The sequence below is a fragment of the Aspergillus campestris genome (assembly GCF_002847485.1).
Source record: "Aspergillus campestris IBT 28561 chromosome Unknown P168scaffold_2, whole genome shotgun sequence".
Lineage (NCBI taxonomy): Eukaryota > Fungi > Ascomycota > Eurotiomycetes > Eurotiales > Aspergillaceae > Aspergillus > Aspergillus campestris.
This window is the reverse complement of record NW_020194337.1, coordinates 110978-127432: the sequence shown is the minus strand read 5'-3', so window position 1 is coordinate 127432 and position 16455 is coordinate 110978. Positions and strand designations below refer to the sequence as shown.

General features: G+C 53.1%; 7 protein-coding genes across 7 annotated transcripts; 4 read left to right on the top strand and 3 right to left on the bottom strand.

Annotated features, from left to right (window-relative positions):
* Positions 1-40: 40 nt before the first annotated feature.
* Positions 41-1380, top strand: P168DRAFT_278959 (bZIP transcription factor; the record flags this gene model as incomplete). The annotated part of the gene is made up of 3 exons (XM_024835742.1): positions 41-124; positions 185-1184; positions 1253-1380. The coding sequence occupies 3 exons, from the start codon at positions 41-43 to the stop codon at positions 1378-1380; spliced, it is 1212 nt and encodes a 403-aa protein (XP_024695537.1).
* P168DRAFT_337813 (putative thiol methyltransferase) lies at positions 1253-2681 on the bottom strand (the record flags this gene model as incomplete). Its single annotated transcript, XM_024841751.1, has 2 exons — positions 1253-2009; positions 2202-2681. 2 exons carry the CDS (start codon positions 2679-2681, stop codon positions 1650-1652), a joined length of 840 nt encoding a protein of 279 aa, XP_024695536.1. The 3' UTR covers positions 1253-1649.
* A 635-nt stretch (positions 2682-3316) lies between these two features.
* On the bottom strand, positions 3317-4106 carry P168DRAFT_278957 (uncharacterized protein; the record flags this gene model as incomplete). Its single annotated transcript, XM_024835741.1, has 3 exons — positions 3317-3784; positions 3863-3959; positions 4096-4106. 3 exons carry the CDS (start codon positions 4104-4106, stop codon positions 3317-3319), a joined length of 576 nt encoding a protein of 191 aa, XP_024695535.1.
* A 307-nt stretch (positions 4107-4413) lies between these two features.
* On the bottom strand, positions 4414-8838 carry P168DRAFT_295010 (uncharacterized protein; the record flags this gene model as incomplete). The annotated part of the gene is made up of 5 exons (XM_024838003.1): positions 4414-5982; positions 6048-6301; positions 6606-6609; positions 6842-8566; positions 8668-8838. 5 exons carry the CDS (start codon positions 8836-8838, stop codon positions 4414-4416), a joined length of 3723 nt encoding a protein of 1240 aa, XP_024695534.1.
* A 394-nt stretch (positions 8839-9232) lies between these two features.
* Positions 9233-11094, top strand: P168DRAFT_301960 (uncharacterized protein). The gene has a single exon (XM_024838600.1). It carries the CDS (start codon positions 9377-9379, stop codon positions 11012-11014), a length of 1638 nt encoding a protein of 545 aa, XP_024695533.1. The 5' UTR covers positions 9233-9376; the 3' UTR covers positions 11015-11094.
* Positions 11095-11350: 256 nt separating this feature from the next.
* On the top strand, positions 11351-12229 carry P168DRAFT_287462 (uncharacterized protein). Its single transcript, XM_024836582.1, has 4 exons — positions 11351-11482; positions 11585-11848; positions 11915-12021; positions 12084-12229. The coding sequence occupies exons 1-4, from the start codon at positions 11401-11403 to the stop codon at positions 12126-12128; spliced, it is 498 nt and encodes a 165-aa protein (XP_024695532.1). The 5' UTR covers positions 11351-11400; the 3' UTR covers positions 12129-12229.
* Positions 12230-13258: 1029 nt separating this feature from the next.
* Positions 13259-15096, top strand: P168DRAFT_230841 (MFS transporter; the record flags this gene model as incomplete). Its single annotated transcript, XM_024833254.1, has 4 exons — positions 13259-13331; positions 13381-13750; positions 13804-13868; positions 13937-15096. 4 exons carry the CDS (start codon positions 13259-13261, stop codon positions 15094-15096), a joined length of 1668 nt encoding a protein of 555 aa, XP_024695531.1.
* Positions 15097-16455: the final 1359 nt, after the last annotated feature.

Here is a 16455-nt window from a genome sequence, read left to right as displayed (position 1 = left end):
TCAAGATAAAGAAAAGAAAATACCTCAAAAGCAATACACGATGGTCAAAACAATGACTGACGCACCCGCTCCTCGCAAGAGAGGCCGGCCACGAAATGTGACGGACGATCAGCAAGCTCCCGAGGTGGGCACGTCCCGAGCAACTGTGTACAGAGCCAGTTGGAACTGACAAAAGGGAATCCAGAGACGTCGGAAGCAGCTTCGCGTCGCGCAGCAGGCATATCGCAAGAGAAAAGAGACCACGATTGCCAATCTGCTATCTCGCGTACAGGAACTCGAGTCGGGCATCGAAGAGCTCAGCGAGTCGTTCCTTTCCTTCAGTAATCTTCTTTTCGAGGCTGGGACTCTCCAGAATCAGCCTCGTGTCACAGCTGCTCTGCAAAAAATTACACGGCAATACGTGTTGCTTGCAAAAAAGGGCTCCGACGAGGCCGAACAAGCACCTGTAGCCCCGGCGGACGTATCGCCATCGACGTCTCCCACGGTCAGCGATACACAAGATATACCCTCAAATTACAATCCATTCATAACGCAACTTGATTCATTGCCAATAATCGGCGATGCCTTCCAGTCCTCGTCGGACCTCGCGGCTCAGAGGCCTGGACTATCACAACTAACCCCCACGCCACCCTTCCAAGAACAAGCAATTCTACCGTTTGGAATAGCCTTGTCGTCTCCACATATCCCCTTCCCATCCATCCCTAGTCCCGCCTTGAATTTCCCGGCTATCGTATCGCCCGAGAATCTCTTAAAGCAAGGGTGCCGGACACTCTCACACCTTCTGGTCCGACAATGCTGCGAGACTGGATACTATCTATTAACAAGCTTATCTGGAGACGATCCCAGGGTCAAAGCAATCTTCGGCAAACGATTGCCCATCGACGAGCGCAACTGCTTGATCTCTGGATTCGTCGCTGTCATGCACGACCAAATAGGAGACACGATCGAGTTGAGGACAAATGTTCTCAGTTCAAGGAGGAACAGCTACTCGCCTGAACGACTCGCCGTCTCCTCTCGAACGTGGCAAATTGTCAATGAATCGGGTGCTGATGAGTGGATGGACGCGAGTGGTGTGCAATGGCTGCTACAGCAGCGAGGGATTCGTATTCAGGACCCGAGCTCGCCCCTCTCTGGGCCCCGGTTCAGTTCAGCTCCGCAGCTCAACGCAGCGAGCTTCATTCAATGTGAGTAATGCCAAGATCGATGGATTCTTTGTGTCTTCTTGTCCGTGCATTCACTGACCTTGTCGTAGATCTTTCCCTCTGCACTATCTGTCTCGGTCGCGGACCAGCGTTCCGAAAGCGCGATGTTGAGAATGCCATTCGCCTTGCAACCCTTGATGATCCTTGGGCGTTTAACCCTGTGTGCGAAATACCATGAACTATGTATAAAAAGATCAATTGTCTACAATAGATATGATATCCGCTTACTTTGCAGGATCCCGCTGTGGAGTTGAGGAAATCCTTCCCCAGTATATGTTCCCTATGTCCGCGAAATTACTCTAAAAAAAAAGCGCCCTTTGCATCCCGACCCTTCATTTCGACTGTCACTTGAGCGTCTACGGGCTGGCCTTTGAATTCCAGGGCCGGACTCCCAAATCCCCTACATTTCCTCCCTTTTTGGGTCACACAAACGCGCAGGCACATTTACTAGTCACGTCGACGCCAAATAGAGACTCTGTCATGGATCACCCCGTTCTTATCCTTGCCCACGGCGTGCGTGCGCTCTGGCTGCCAAAACGCCACTCTCTCCAGGCCCGCCTTTCTGGGCTCTCGCAACGGGTCCGCATCGACAAGACCCTTATCGTTGTAGGAGATTTTCTCACCGGGGTGGCTCAGATGCTCCATGTAGGCCTCGGAGGGAGAGGCAAATGGAGGGCCGGGGGCCAAGGGGTTCTTATGACGAGGAGATTCCAGACAGATCAGATGGCCTGCAGGTGAGGGAGCAAGGAGCTCGGTGTGTCGGAGAGCCCATTTGGGACGGAGCTCTGGGTTCAGAGCACAGAAAAACTAGATGGTTGTCAGAAAGGAAGTCCAGAAAGACCTGAAGGATCCAGGGTGGGTCGGAAATGGCACATCCGAATTCCACAGACAGAGTGAAGCATCTTGCAGGTCCCTCTGTAGGACGCAGAGTGCAGGTGGAGAGGAAAATAATAGCAATGACGGAATGGAGCCCAACAGCGGCAGTGAGAGTATACATACCGTGTAATCATAGATGACATCAAATCCATCTCGAGGGACTCCAATTTCCTTCAACCAGGTATCATCAAAGAAATCCCCCTGGACGAAAGTAACCTTCCCTTTCCCGACTTTCTCATCTCGCACGCGGTACCGACTATGGTTCTCCTTCTCCTCCTTCTTGCACGCTTCGACAGCCGCGGCGCTGCACTCCAGGCCATAGGCATCATACCCAAAGCTCGCGAGTAAGAGCACGTCGACTCCACGTCCACAGCCGGGCACCAGGGCCTTCCGCCTCTCACCTTCCTGGGCGATGGGCCTGCCAATGGTGCCAGCTCGCTGGACCAGGGCGTCTTCTAGCGCGGGGTTGGGGAAGCCACGATCCCAGGGCATATTATCACCTTTGTCCCAGAGGGAGGCCCAGCCCTCAACATACTTGTCCCCTTGATATTTGGCCCAATATGCTTGAATATCCTTGGGATCAATGCTGATAGGGGTCGTCATGGCTGTGGGGTGGTGATGGAGTCGGGGGAAGTCAAGAGGTGCTCGCTTTGGCGTGACAGTGATAAACAGGGTAAAAGATTAGGAATAGTACAGAGTGATCAGAAACTATTGACTGCACAGGGAAGTAAATGATACTGGGGGCACGGCGTCTGTTCTACTTATGTCTCTCTACACCCACCCGTACTTGAGTGTCGCTACGCGAAGATTAGAAATCATTGTCGATGGGATAACCTCAATCTCTGACCGCGAACCAATAGTCAGGCGTTGGGTCGAAGGTTACTTTACCTGTTTATTCATCATACCGAGAGCTGTTGAGAAAAGTGGAGGTATCTACTGCAGTAGCGTGAGATTGGCCCCGGCGGATATCATGGACCCACCGTCGTCCAAGAATTACGCTGCTCTCCATTTCTAGTCACCATTCTCTCGCGATATTTTTTGTCTGAAGGCTTAACTGTCATTGGGGCTGACTACAGCAACCCACACTCGCTCATATCTGCCATGCAAAGTCAGGAACGTTATGATTAGTATAAGGTCAGACCCGCCCAAATGGGGCAGCGGGCTCCAGCAATCAAGCCTGGCTAGTCATTGCATCTACTCCGTAATGAGTCAGGGAGTTGGTTACAACCCACTGGGCATCATTGCCCCAGAATCCTCTGCATCACCGAGTGTATTTTCTGGACAGGATCTTCGACCAACTCCTGGCACCTCCAGGCCACAAAGTGATCAGGCCGAACCAACACTACCCCGGTCTCGGAGACTCCTCGTGTCCGCTGCCAGTCTCGGTAGCAGTCCATATAATCACATCCCACCCCCACCGCGTAGCCCCTAATCTGTACCTTGTCTGCGGAGGAGTAGTCCTGGGCCGCCTTGATCCACGCCGCTCCGCCGATGCCGGTGAGGAGTGTGAACGCGCCCCGGCCGCAGAGATCTAGCGACGAGATCTTCCGCGTCTGACCGTCGGCGGCGAGCCACACGTGAGGCAGATGGTACCCCGGGAACGTGCTGATCTTGATGTCCTTGATGGCATCCTGGTATGTAAAGTCGGGGGCAATGTCCCCCGGTTCAACCACGACGGTGCTTGGTTTTGGTTGTGGGGTTGTTCCCTATGATTGTGCGTCAAATTTATGGAGGGCGGTTGCGGTGAATATATGGTGGCATAGGTGCAGAATAGGAAAGCTCACGAATGTAGCCCCGCTATCGGTTTGTCTCTTGCTGGATTGATAAGGCCGGCTTTTTGTGGGGTCAAGAGTTCTAATGAGCAACTGTGTTTCGATAGGACTATGTAATGACCAGATGATGCTCGGTGGGCAAAAAGCAGCAAGGTCTCAGCAGTAGAACGAAAAGGGATGTCCGAGAAGTGGCAAAGGAAATCAAATACATAAATAGGTAAGTACCCAGGTACCTAGGTACCTACTCTGTCTTCATGACTACTTCATTAGAGATCTCAAGCTAGGGTATGGATGGATACATAGTAGGTAGCATATATACTTATAGACCGAACATAACATCACAAGTCAGAGAGATAGATTCTAGTGTGGTTTGATAAATAATTGCTCTTGTAGTTTTGGGTTTCATATGTGGTAGGTAGGTATGCGTAGTAGACTGGAAGACTATAGGGTAGGGTAATAGTTTACGCACTCGAATATGGTTATCATGGTCAACATGTAGCTGTTGAATGGATACATGTATACTACCTATATATACTTCAATTACACCGATGAGAAAGGTACAATCACAGCTTAGCCTGTCCCTCCTTCGCATTATTATCCCCCTGCCACGCAAACCCAATCTTCTTCCCAATCCCAGGCTCCACAATCAAATTAACCACAGTAACAGTATCGCTCAGGAAGCCCTCGCGCGTCGCCTGCTCCAGCTCTTCCTCGTTGCGCACAAAGTAGCCCTTGCCGCCGCACATAGTCGCCAACATCTCGTAGCGCGTCTCGTATAGCAGACTGGTTGACCGTAGGCCCTTGGTTGTGTCTCCCCCATCACCGGATCTGGTATCGTTGGCTGTCGTTTGGGCCTGCAGCGTCTTCCAAGCTTCCTCGGACGTGCTGTCCCCGTGGTAGATGCCTGAGTTGTTGACTACGTAGATGAGTGCTGGGATGCGGTATCGCGCGAGCGTCTCGATCTCCATTCCGCTGAAGCCGAAGGCGCTGTCGCCTTCTAGCGCGACGATCTTCTTTGGCTTGGTGTTCGCTGCTGTGGGGGTCGCGTTGAACGCTTCGTGCGCGGCGACCACGTAGCCCATTCCCACGCCCATAGTCGCATATGTCCCTGCGTCTAGGCGCTGTCGGGGGTGGTCGAGCGGGAAGATCGAGCGCGAGATGTCCATTGTGTTGGCGCCCTCCGAGACGTACACCACGTTGCCTTCTTCGGCCGGCGTCAGCTCGTTGATCGTCGTCTTGATGATGTGGTATGCCCGCTGATATGTCAGGGGCGTGTTGGCCGGTGTCCGACGGAGGGCCGCCTTCTGCGCCTTGTCTTCGTTCTTCTTGGCCGATTCGGCTAGAACCGCTGGGAAATGGCCCGGGGCGGGCGAGGGGCCGTACCGCCATTTCGCCAGCGAGCTGGTCAACTGGTCAACCACCAGGTTGATGTCTCCGAGGATGCCCAACTCAGCCGTTCCGGCGTTGCGGCCGATCTCCTCGGCGCAGATGTCCACCTGAATGATCTTCGCTTTCGGGGACCACTTGGGCGCCTCGCCGAAATGGAGAATCCAGTTGAGCCGCGCCCCTAGCACGAGAACGACGTCTGCGTTCTTCAAAGCGGCGCTGCGCGCGCTGGACGTATTTAGAGGATGAGAATCCGGGACGATGCCCTTGCCCATTGGGGTCGGCAGGAACGGGATCTGCGTCTGCTCGACCAGCTGACGGATGCCAGCTTCCGCCTGCGCGTAGGCCGCGCCTTTGCCGAGAATCAACAGCGGCGCTCGAGCGCTCCGCAGCAGCTGCGCCGCTTTCCAGATCAGCGCCGGATCACCAGCTGCCTTCGGCGGCGCCGGGACTAACATGGTCTCGGGCGCAGGGAGGGTGAATCCCGCGGACGACTTCCCCTGGATGATGTCCGCCGGCAGGTCGACGAAGGTCGGACCCGGCCGACCGTACCAGCACGTGCGGTACGCATTCTGGACCGCCCCCGGAATGAAGTCCAGCGAGGTCGCCCGCACGGCGAACTTCGTATGAGGCGTCAGGAGCGACACCGCGTCTAATTCCTGGAACGCGCCCTTGGTCACGGCTGTTGTTTCCGCGGAGCCCGCCAGCACCAGCAGCGGGAAGTTGTTTGCGGAGGAGTTTCCAATCTATACGTCGTCGGTTAGCAATGCTCAGTTAGTAATGTGGGAATCCCACCGATCGGGGAACTTACTCCTGATAACGCGTGGAGAACACCTGGCCCTCCGACTACCAGACAGACACCCGGTCGGCCGGTGATATATCCGTAGACGCTGGCCGCATAACTGCAGGCTTGCTCGTTGCGGAATGCAATGAATCGAATGCCGAGGTTGATTGCCTCCTCGGCGATCTCCACTACGGGGATGCCGACGATGCCGAAGATGACGGTGACGCCGAGGTCGCGCAGGGACTGGGCGATGAGTTTCGCACCTGTTGTGGGAGGCATAACTGTGAGCGATTGCGGATATTATAATAATCAAAAATGATGGAAGGATATCATCGATGGGGGAGGTGATGCATGTGGTTCATTAGGCAGATGGAAAGTGGAAAGTTGGGGTCAAAGTGGAGTCGCGGAATCGGAGAATGCGGGATGAGGAGAAGAGATCGTTGCTTTCCCGAGGGAACTGACGCAATCGGATTTAGTAAATATTAGTAAATAACATAGGCAGATGGATATTATTTAGAAATTGATTCTACAAGAATGTAGAAGTAGAACTGTAAAATGTAGATTTGTAACAATAAATCCATATACAAGCCTATCATCTATTATATAGGGATGCACGGCCATTCTGATCCATCCCATCCATGGTATCTATTCAAACAGATCAACTGCGAAAATAAACTGCGAAAATAAATAATTACATCCGAAAAGACGACCGAAGACGGTCATCTCAGTATCTAAAATTCAAACTCCTTTCGGAACACATTCACATCCATGCCGGCGACCACCTGGTCCGCTAGATCCCGTCGTCCCATCTGGCTGAACACCCGCCGCAGCGTGTCGTACAGATTCGTGCTCTGGTTCTGACTGATGTGGAGCATCCGCTCCAGCTGCTCGTCGTCGATGCCGCCGTCGCCGCCGACGATCTCCCGCGCGCGCTCGCGTCCCTCCTGCTCGACGACCCGGTGCATGGACAGCGCCCCCAGGAGGTGCTGCGCCGCCTCGGGGAAGCAGCCGATGTTGATGCACGACACGCCTAGGTTGTAGCGCGCCCGCACAAAGTTCGGGTTGATGTTCAGGGCCTGCTCGTAGGCTTCGATCGCCTCCTCGGAGCGGCCTGAGTTGGCCAGCGTGGCTCCGAGGCGGTTCCACAGCAGGTGTAACTGCTCTTGCTGGTTCACCGTGCCGGATTCGGTGGACGCCAGCGCTGCGGAGAAACAGTCGACAGCCTTTTCGTATTCCTCGGCGCAGTAGAAGAGGACGCCCAGGCCGACTTGGACGTCGGGGTCCATGTGCTCGCCTGAGGGCGACAGTTGCGCGGCTTGGATGAAGAGATCGGTGACCCGGTCGTGGAGGATCTGTCGATCCGTGAATCCCATGTCGGCGTCGTTTGACAGATCCTTGGGGTTGATGACCTGGGGATACTTGATCGAGAGCCACCGCTCCAGGGTCCGGTACGCCGTCGAGTCGTAGCCCTCGTTCGTGTAGGAGACGGCCAGCCCCATGAGCGCATCCATGTTGTTGGGGTCGACCTTCAGTGCCTGTTCTAGCGCCCGGATCGCGGGCAGTTCCTTCTCGTTCTGTGCCTGCGCGGATCCCAGCATGGTCCAGGCCTGGATGTGCTGGGGGTCCTTCTGGACTGCCGCCTCGAAGGCCAACGCCGCCAGGGACAGGTTGCCGCCATCACGCATGATCTTGACGCCCTCCTCGAAGGGGTTGTTCACACCCCGGAAGACGTTGTCTTCCTCGAACATGTAGTCGCCCAGCTGGGGGTCTCGGAAGCGGGAGTTGAGCGACTCAAAGCCGTCCCATTCTTCCAAATCGCCCATGTGCAAATTGTCCTTGATCTCGAATTCGGGTTCGCCCTCGGCCAGTTTCCTGTTGGTGGCCGTTTCAGCTTCGGCTCTCTGCCACGCGTTCTCAAAGGCACCGTAATCTTGCGCGTTACCGGTACTGGAAATGGGGACTGACCTGTCGAGATCGTTCAGCTCCGCCTCCATCGCCGCGTTGGCCGCGTCATCCAGTTTCTGGTCCCCGGCTGTCTCCATCTGAGCAAACTGTGCCTCCCAGTTCTCGTCGTCTAGCTCGACCATGCGGCCCTTGCCCTTGTCCTGGGTGGCGGCCTCCGCGGGCTGCTGTTGCATGCCCATCGGGCCGTACTGAGGACGCATCATACCCATGCCACCCATACCACCCATACCACCCATCCCCATGTATCCACCACCCATACCCATCGGACGCTGGTAGCCAGACATCATCGGCGTCGCGGACTCCTGCTGCGGCATGCCCCCGTGGCTCTGCTGTTGGAAACGAGCGAACTCCGCCGGCGTAAAACCAGACCCATTGTTCATCATGGGACCCTGGGGGCCGGCAAATGCGTGTTCCATACGAGCCTGTTCACCACCATCGAACTCAGCCGCCCAGCCCGGGGAACCCGTCCGCGGGGGGGTGGCCTGGAACTGATCCAATTCCCGTCTCAGGTGCTCCATCGCAAAAGGCTGGGGGGCAGCACCGGGGATTTGGCCCGGTTGTTGAGCGAATTCATCCATCATCTGCAGACGACACCATCAAGTCACAGAAGTCAACTGGTTAGCCCCAGATATTCCTTTTCTATCAAGCCAAAGCCGGAAGCCTAACTCCGCACATAACTTACCGGATCTTGACCACCCATCATACCCCTAGACCGCATGCTCTCCTGCATGCCCCCCGGACCCCGTCCGACGAGCCGGTCCCGTTGCAGCGACTTATCATCCTGCACATGCTTTGTAAACTGAGTCAACGGGTTGCCCGCGGTCGAGCACTCAGCGCCACCAAGGAACGACATGTTGTAAAACCAAGAGAAGGGATGGCGGATCGTTATATCATAAAAGCGTAATACCTATCTATCATAAGAAGGCAACAACAGAACATGAATCAGGAATGAGAAGGAGGGAAGAAGAGGAGAGGACGATGTTCACAAGCGCCAACCTCCAAAAACGTGGGGTTTCGGCGCCCTAAAGCCGATCGGGAAGACTGGCGGGTGCCGAGGTTCGCCGATAGTCACGTGGAGATTAATCATTTTGATTAGTCAGTGTAGTGTGGCTGGTGTATCTGATGTGGCTGATTGATAACGCTATCAGTGCTGCGCCATAGATGTCCCGAATAGGTTAGACACAGGAAAATCATGCAAAATTATTGAGACGCCATGATCGGATCTGGTTCCTTGCTGCTGCTTGGTGATTTCTGGGTATTGGGAGTCATTCCGTGATTTAGTCATTGAAGAGACGTCGCTATATTTATTGTTGAAAATACGCACCTCCCTTGGCTATCAAGTTTGTCAACGACCCCCGTGGACACATCATCTAGATTCCACATCAATCCTGATGCAGGAAACGACTACCGAATCGTCGGAAATCAAACGCCTCCACATCACCCCCTTTGATCCCTCTATCCTCCCGTCCGTTCTCCCCGCTTCAATTCGACCTCTGGCGTCCGAGATATCCTTCCACTCAATCGCGACCTTTCCCGAAAACAGCTACGGTTACGTGAGCCTGCCTGCGATGGAGGCCGACAAGATCAAGAAGAAGCTCAACGGGTCGATCCTCAAGGGCAAGAAGTTCAAGGTGGAGGCGGCCCGGCCGTCTAAACGGCGCAGGGATGAGGACGATGATGAAGCTGCGGAGCCCACGCCCAAGTCTGACAAGAAGTCCGACAAGAAGGCCGACAAGAAGTCCAAGAAACGGAAGGCGACAGAGAATGTGGTGGAGGGGTACGAGCTTCCGGCGGATCGGCACGTAAAGAGAAGTTGGACCGAGTCGACGGGTGCCAAGGAGAAACGCCGGACAGAGGAAAAGAGGAAGAAGGAGAAGGGTGAGAAGAAGGCCAAATTGCAGGCCAAGTCGAAATATAGCGAGAAGTCCGAGTGTCTGTTCCAGGCCAAGCTTCCTCCAAACCGCGTCTCCAACGGTGAAAAGAAGGACAAATCGTCCAAAAAGAAGAAGAACAAGGACCCTTTACAAACTACCGTCCACGAGTTTGAAAACACCGTGACATACCCTAGCTTTCTCCGTGCCGCAGGCGAGGATGTCGCGCCTGTCTCTCGATTCGAGGAAGGGAAAGGCTGGGTCGATGCGTCTGACAATGTCAAAGAGAAACCCAGTGAGCGCGTCCGGACCAAAGACCACAAACCCGGGCAGTTGCCAGGAGCGAAGGAGAAGCGGCCATCGCTCAAGCGTGCTCAAGCCAAAGTAAAGAAGAACAAGGCCTCTAAGGAATCTACGAGCGAATCGGAAGATTGGACTTCAAGCGACGCCTCATCTGATGACAGCTCTTCCGACTCGGAAGATGACGACGACAGCGTATCTTCCAGCGCATCGGAAACTTCCAAGACTTCTACGGCAGGAAACAAACATCCGACTGCGCAGTCCAATCCCACAGAGGCAGAGGCAGATTCCAGCTCTTCAGAATCGGACTCCGAGACATCAGTGAAATCGGACGAACGTCCGGCAGAAACCACGAATGAGCCAAGCGCGAGCGATGTCCATCCGCTCGAGGCTCTCTTCAAGCGACCAGCGCCCAAGACTGCCGAGAAAGCGCCAGAACCAGAGCCCACTGCACAATTCAGCTTCTTTGGACAAGGGGATGATATCGACTCCGACGAGGAAATGAAAGAGCCCGCCGCCACTGCTGAGGCTTCTGAAGCTCCCCAAACACCGTTCACGAAAAGGGACCTGCAAAGCCGGGGTTTGAGAAGCGCGGCGCCGACCCCGGACACGGCCCTAGTCAATCGAAACATCAAGTGGGACTCGGAGGAGGAAGATGACAGCGCAACGGAGGCCGGTGTCGTCAATACGCCGCTTCGAAAATTCGGAGCCGCAGAAAACGCGGAGTCCGATTTCGCCAAATGGTTCTGGGAGAACCGCGGTGACAACAACCGGGCTTGGAAGAAGCGACGACGCGACGCGGCCAAGGAACAGAGACAACGAGAGAACCGAAGCAAGGGAATGAAAGGGAGATCCTAGGGTTGGGGTGCTTTATCTCTTGGGGGGGTTTCGCATCGGAAAATATAGCAGGCATTTGGAGCAGTATATTTAGCTAATAGAGGAAATTCATCTACCATTTTTGGTCAAATATGCGCATGACCCTAGTCTATCCATGTCTACAGAAATAAAAAATGTTATAGAAAAAGAAGCTCTACAATTCCATCGTAAATTAGGGCAGGCGATGTATGCGGACGGAGGCAGTCACATGACGCCAAGCACGCATGACGACGGGCTGCATGTCCGGAGTCCGTCAATCAACACATTTCCCGGAGCGTTTTGCGATGACAGGTCGAGCTATCCACCCTTGAGTCAAATACAGTTTATTCCAAGTGTCGGTGAGGGGGCAGAAACGCACATATCCCACCATGGCACGATTTAACAGCGCCTCCCGTCTCTTCATCCTCCTGCTAGCCTTCCTTGGCTTCGCATCGCTGACCCTCGCATCCTGTAAGTCGACAAAGGCGCACGCGCCCAAGCAGTCGCATATATCACACACGCGAATTGAGTCCCCATCCAGAACGTTAACATGATTGGGCTTTCGCTGTCTAGCTCCCGCATCCTTCTGCAAATGCACGTGTTTCTCCAACAGTACCATTATCCCTCTCGATCAGTCCAAATCCCGGTCGCTAGGCGACGCCGAGTTTCTCCTCCGCCGCAGCGATTCTCCCGACGAACCTGACAATGCGCTGGAGGATAGGGCGCCTAAGTATCGCGCGCTGAGCTGCAATGACTGCACGCGGAAGTTCTGCCTGAGCTATAAACTGCCGACATGCAAAGGCGCCAAAGAGGACGACGTCGTCACGACTTGCTTCCGTACGAGATACCTTTCTTTTGCCCATTTATATGGCGCATGATGTGCTAACGGTAATGTTCGCGCAGAGAGAGACTCCAAGAAGGATGAGGCCATTGTTTTCATCTTCATCTTTGCCACGGGTGGCCTCTTGGGCTGGGCCCTGTTCAAACCCTGGGTGGAGAAATATTTGGAGGTAGGTGTCTGCTTTGATTGCGTGTTGGAGATCGTTGGGGGAGGCTTACTGACGGGTTATAGGCCGCACGAGAGCGACGCTCGTATATTCCTGTTTCTGGAAATTAGGGTCGTTAAGTCTGTGGGATGCTGGCATTTCTCGGATATTATACAATGGATGGTTGTGAGGTTTTGGATTTGGCTTGTATTTCCTATGATACCAAATATGAATTCAACTCCGTACATATCTGTCTTGCGGTAGACTCGTCCCAGTGGGTTGACTAGGTCAATCAGAGCTCTTTCTGCGGACGTTCTTGTCTTGTTCTGTCTCGATCCTGGCCAGATGACATTCTCCCAGAGACTTGTTTTCTCAGTCCAGTTTGGATGAGTAGTATACTTAGGTATGTATAGGTAGACATGGGAATAGATCATACACCAGCAGGGGCCTAGTAGTACGGACTCAACTCAAGGCAAACATGGTCTCTGCCCTATCTTTGATCCATTGCTTACTCCCCCCATTCAACCATGGATGTAACCCGAATGCTGCCCTCGCACGAGTGTGTCAAGTGTCTGTTCCTTTGTTGTACTGCTCTGTCGCCCAGAGAGTTACACCGAGTCGCAAACAGGTGTGAGCACTGCTCACATGTAGGCCCCCGCGCAGGACAAGTGCGACAACGGCGTAACCGATCTTGAGCCTCGATGGGCCTTTTGCTGCTCAGTCTGTGGGGAGGGTATGGAGAGTCGCAGGAGGGGGACAATCAAATACTAGGCATCGCCTTGAGGGACGATGCTGACCTGGAAGACAGTGCATAAGGTACTTTCCCGTGTCTTCTGATGGCCATTTCAGTTACACTGTGCCCTTTTCTATGACTACCTCATTCAGTTCAATATAATGATGATGATGATATAAAGTACGATGGCGGGCCCGTCTCCGAAACCTTAATCGCAACCCCGGAATTGGTTCGGGATCGACTTTGCCACTGGTTGAACCTCACCTGTCGCCACCGCTGTTTGTTTGCTACCACTTGTGCTGTCAGCTTGATCGTACCCATCCCTAGATCTGAGATTTGCGTCTAGAAAATAGCGGATACGTGAGACACTGGAGTGGACGAAACAGAACAACAGCCAAAGTATCGACAACTATACCAACGGAGAATCGACAAACGGGAGAATTCCAAGATCCAATACGACAAGTTTCAACAGCGAACTCTGAGTGTCTTGGGGGGCTTGCCGTAAGATTCTTGATAGTTCGAAAGAAGATGATATTAACACCTCAGGAAAGAGAAATTGCCTCCATCGACAAGTTTCCGACGGTCCAGCTGTCGCTCCTAGGTGCGTATGCCCAATATATAGCTAATCGATCCTAGCTAATATCCATCAGCAATATGTCGCGTCGCGGAGCCCATCGCCTTGACCTCCATCTTCCCATATTCGTGGGTGATGGTCAAGGACATGAACGTTGCGGATGGCGCTGATGCCTCGTTCTATGCTGGGATCCTCGTCTCTGCCTTTTCGCTTGCTGAAGCACTCACCGGGATGTTTTGGGGAAGCTTGTCTGACCGAGTCGGTCGCAAGCCTGTTCTCCTGTCTGGTTGCTTTGGTACCATTCTATCCCTGCTGGTCGTTGGGTTGGCTTCCAACTTCTGGGTTGCACTTGCCGGCCGCGCTTTGGGGGGTTTCTTGAACGGAAACATTGGTGTCATTCAAACTATGGTTGGAGAATTGGTCAAGAAGCCGGAACATGAACGTGAGTAACCCCTCCTTGGTCGTTTTTGGAGGGTCAGAGTTTGTACTGACTATCGAGCGATATAGCCCGTGCTTATGCTATCATGCCATTTGTCTGGTCAATCGGTACGATTATCGGGCCAGGTACGTTTTCAATAATGCGCCTTGACAAGGAAATCACTCAGATATTGACTGCTTTGTTTGCTATACAGCGATTGGAGGATTACTCGCAAAGCCCACCGAAGGCTTTCCCTCCGTATTCTCCCCCACTGGTCTTTTCGGCAGGTTCCCTTACCTTCTACCGAACCTGGTTTGTTCCATCTTACTCCTATTTAGCATTATCATCAGTTGTTTCTTCCTTCAAGAAACCCATCCTGATATGCAGCCGTGGAGTGTAACCGAGGAACACCACAACACCAACACATCACCGGAACATCCCCTTCTAGCAACTGCAGGTGCTACCGCCAACGCAGGCGCAGACTTGCGAGCCGAATCCTACGGCACCTTCAATCAGGTCCACCTCCAGGAAGACATCAACTGGACGGTGCATACCGATGGGTCAAAATCGGAATCGGTTGCGCCGAAACCAGCTCTGTTTACCACGAGGGTTACCATGCTCATCGTTGCGTTAGCAATCTTCACATACCATTCCATGACCTTCGATCATCTTTTCCCCATCTTCCTCCAGGACAAACATGTGAAGGATAACTCCAGTTTCGCTGGCGGAGTCGGTCTGTCGACCCGAACCGTCGGCCTGATCATGTCGAGTGACGGCATCATCGCCCTCGTCATTCAAGCTGTCATCTTCCCCGTCCTAGCAGAATACTTAGGAATTTGGAAGCTATTTGTAGCCGTGACGGCCTTGCAACCCCTGACCTACCTCATGGTGCCGTTCCTCATCTTGCTTCCCAATTCCTGCTTGTTTCTGGGGATCTACCTCTGCCTGGGCACCCGCAACATCCTTTCCATCATCGAGTACCCCGTCCTATTGATTTTGATCAAGCAAGCGAGCCCCTCCGACTCGGTCCTGGGTAAGATCAACGGCCTTTCCGCATCTGCCGGGGCTGCGTCCCGCACCCTTGCTCCTCCCGTCGCCGGGTATCTGTACAGCCTTGGTGCAGAGATGGGGCTCACCGCGCTTGCCTGGTGGGGGAGCGCATTTATCGCCGTTCTCGGAGCCGCTCAGCTGTGGTTTCTGCATGAAAAGAGACATGCTTCCGTCACGGTGCAGCCGGCTGTGCGCTATCACTCTATTGGGGGTGAATCTCAGGCACTCCCCAAAGAGACTGTTCATATCCTTGTAACGGACGCTGATACCGATGCCAATCACGGTTTTGCCCAAAATGGGGACAGGATGGTGCATTCATACTAGTACCTATGGAAGGTCCAGGGGTGCATCTTCAGAAAAAAAGAAGAATTTCCATGTTCATATAAATTGGAGCGTTCCGCAGTTCATTGGCGCAGTGGGTAATAGGATAAGTGATAAGGTGAAAATAGCATGAGTATTAGATAATAGACATGATATCTATTCAGTGATCTTCCTGAATCGTATGTGTTATATAGATCACGGGGTTTTTTAGTCTCTGTATCATTGACCAAAGTTTCAATACTAGTAAATAATGTTGAGTATATCAGTCAGGTGAAGCCCTATACCAATCGTTGGTCAACGTTCTGGCGTAGCGGTCTTGAGAAATAACTGGGTTGGCCAAGTATCCTAATTTCAATACTTCAAAGACCAGACAGTACCCCTGGTCCAGTCACAGATAATCCATAGGATATTGATACATGCTTGCGGAAGCATTCGCTGCGTTCATACAAAAGCAATCAGGCTATAAACAGCTAACCGTTTCAAATCAGTGGCCAGTCGTCTTACAAAACGTCCTAGGTCTGTAGATCCATCTGCGGAGACGCAGATTTCATCTATATCTCGGAGGGTCCTTGAATACGTGCGGAATGACAGGGTCCTTCTCTCTGAATATATCTCAAAGCCCCGAACGCTTGATGTTGACCTTGTGTTAGCGTCAACGCATTGTAAGGACTATCGATCAATTTCTGGCCCTGCGACGAGAGGTCGTATGTCGGGATCGAATATATCTAGAGAACACAACGCGGCCTTTTAGATAAGATTAACCACTTGTTCACTCTATGGAGTCACATACTAACTCTAACCCGGATTCGGCCGTCACGAGGGAATGTGGGATTATGTGTGCCACTTCTAGAGCGTTGAAATTGGCAAATGGTTCGTTCCCCAAAGCCTTTCATCGTCGTCTTTGCCCGCTTCAACTCTGTCGAACTTCCGTGTTATGACACAGCGGTGATGGTCATGATTAAGATACGCCAAGCGTATAGTTGATCAATGCCTTAAACAAGATTTGCGCTAGTTATGTGACTCTTCTGGTGTCAATGCTGGTTTTCGAGGCGGATGTATATAATTATAGATCCTGATAGGAGATGCCGGTAGCGGCGATGTAGGATGGCCATTAGAAGATGACAGCTACTGCACCAAAATGCTGACCAGAACTCTGGAAGGACTTAAATTGACTGATATCCCAACAGAAGAAGAAGCAAGGACGTATGCAAGTGAATAACTATAGCCCAGTAACCAGATCAATGCCCCAGGCACAATATCCGCGGTAAGCAAAGCGGTGAGCCAAGCGTTGCAGAAACCACAAATTTGCCACTCTCCGCCGCCCTGTCGGACAGCAAGCGATACCGAGAATGGTTTAGCTTT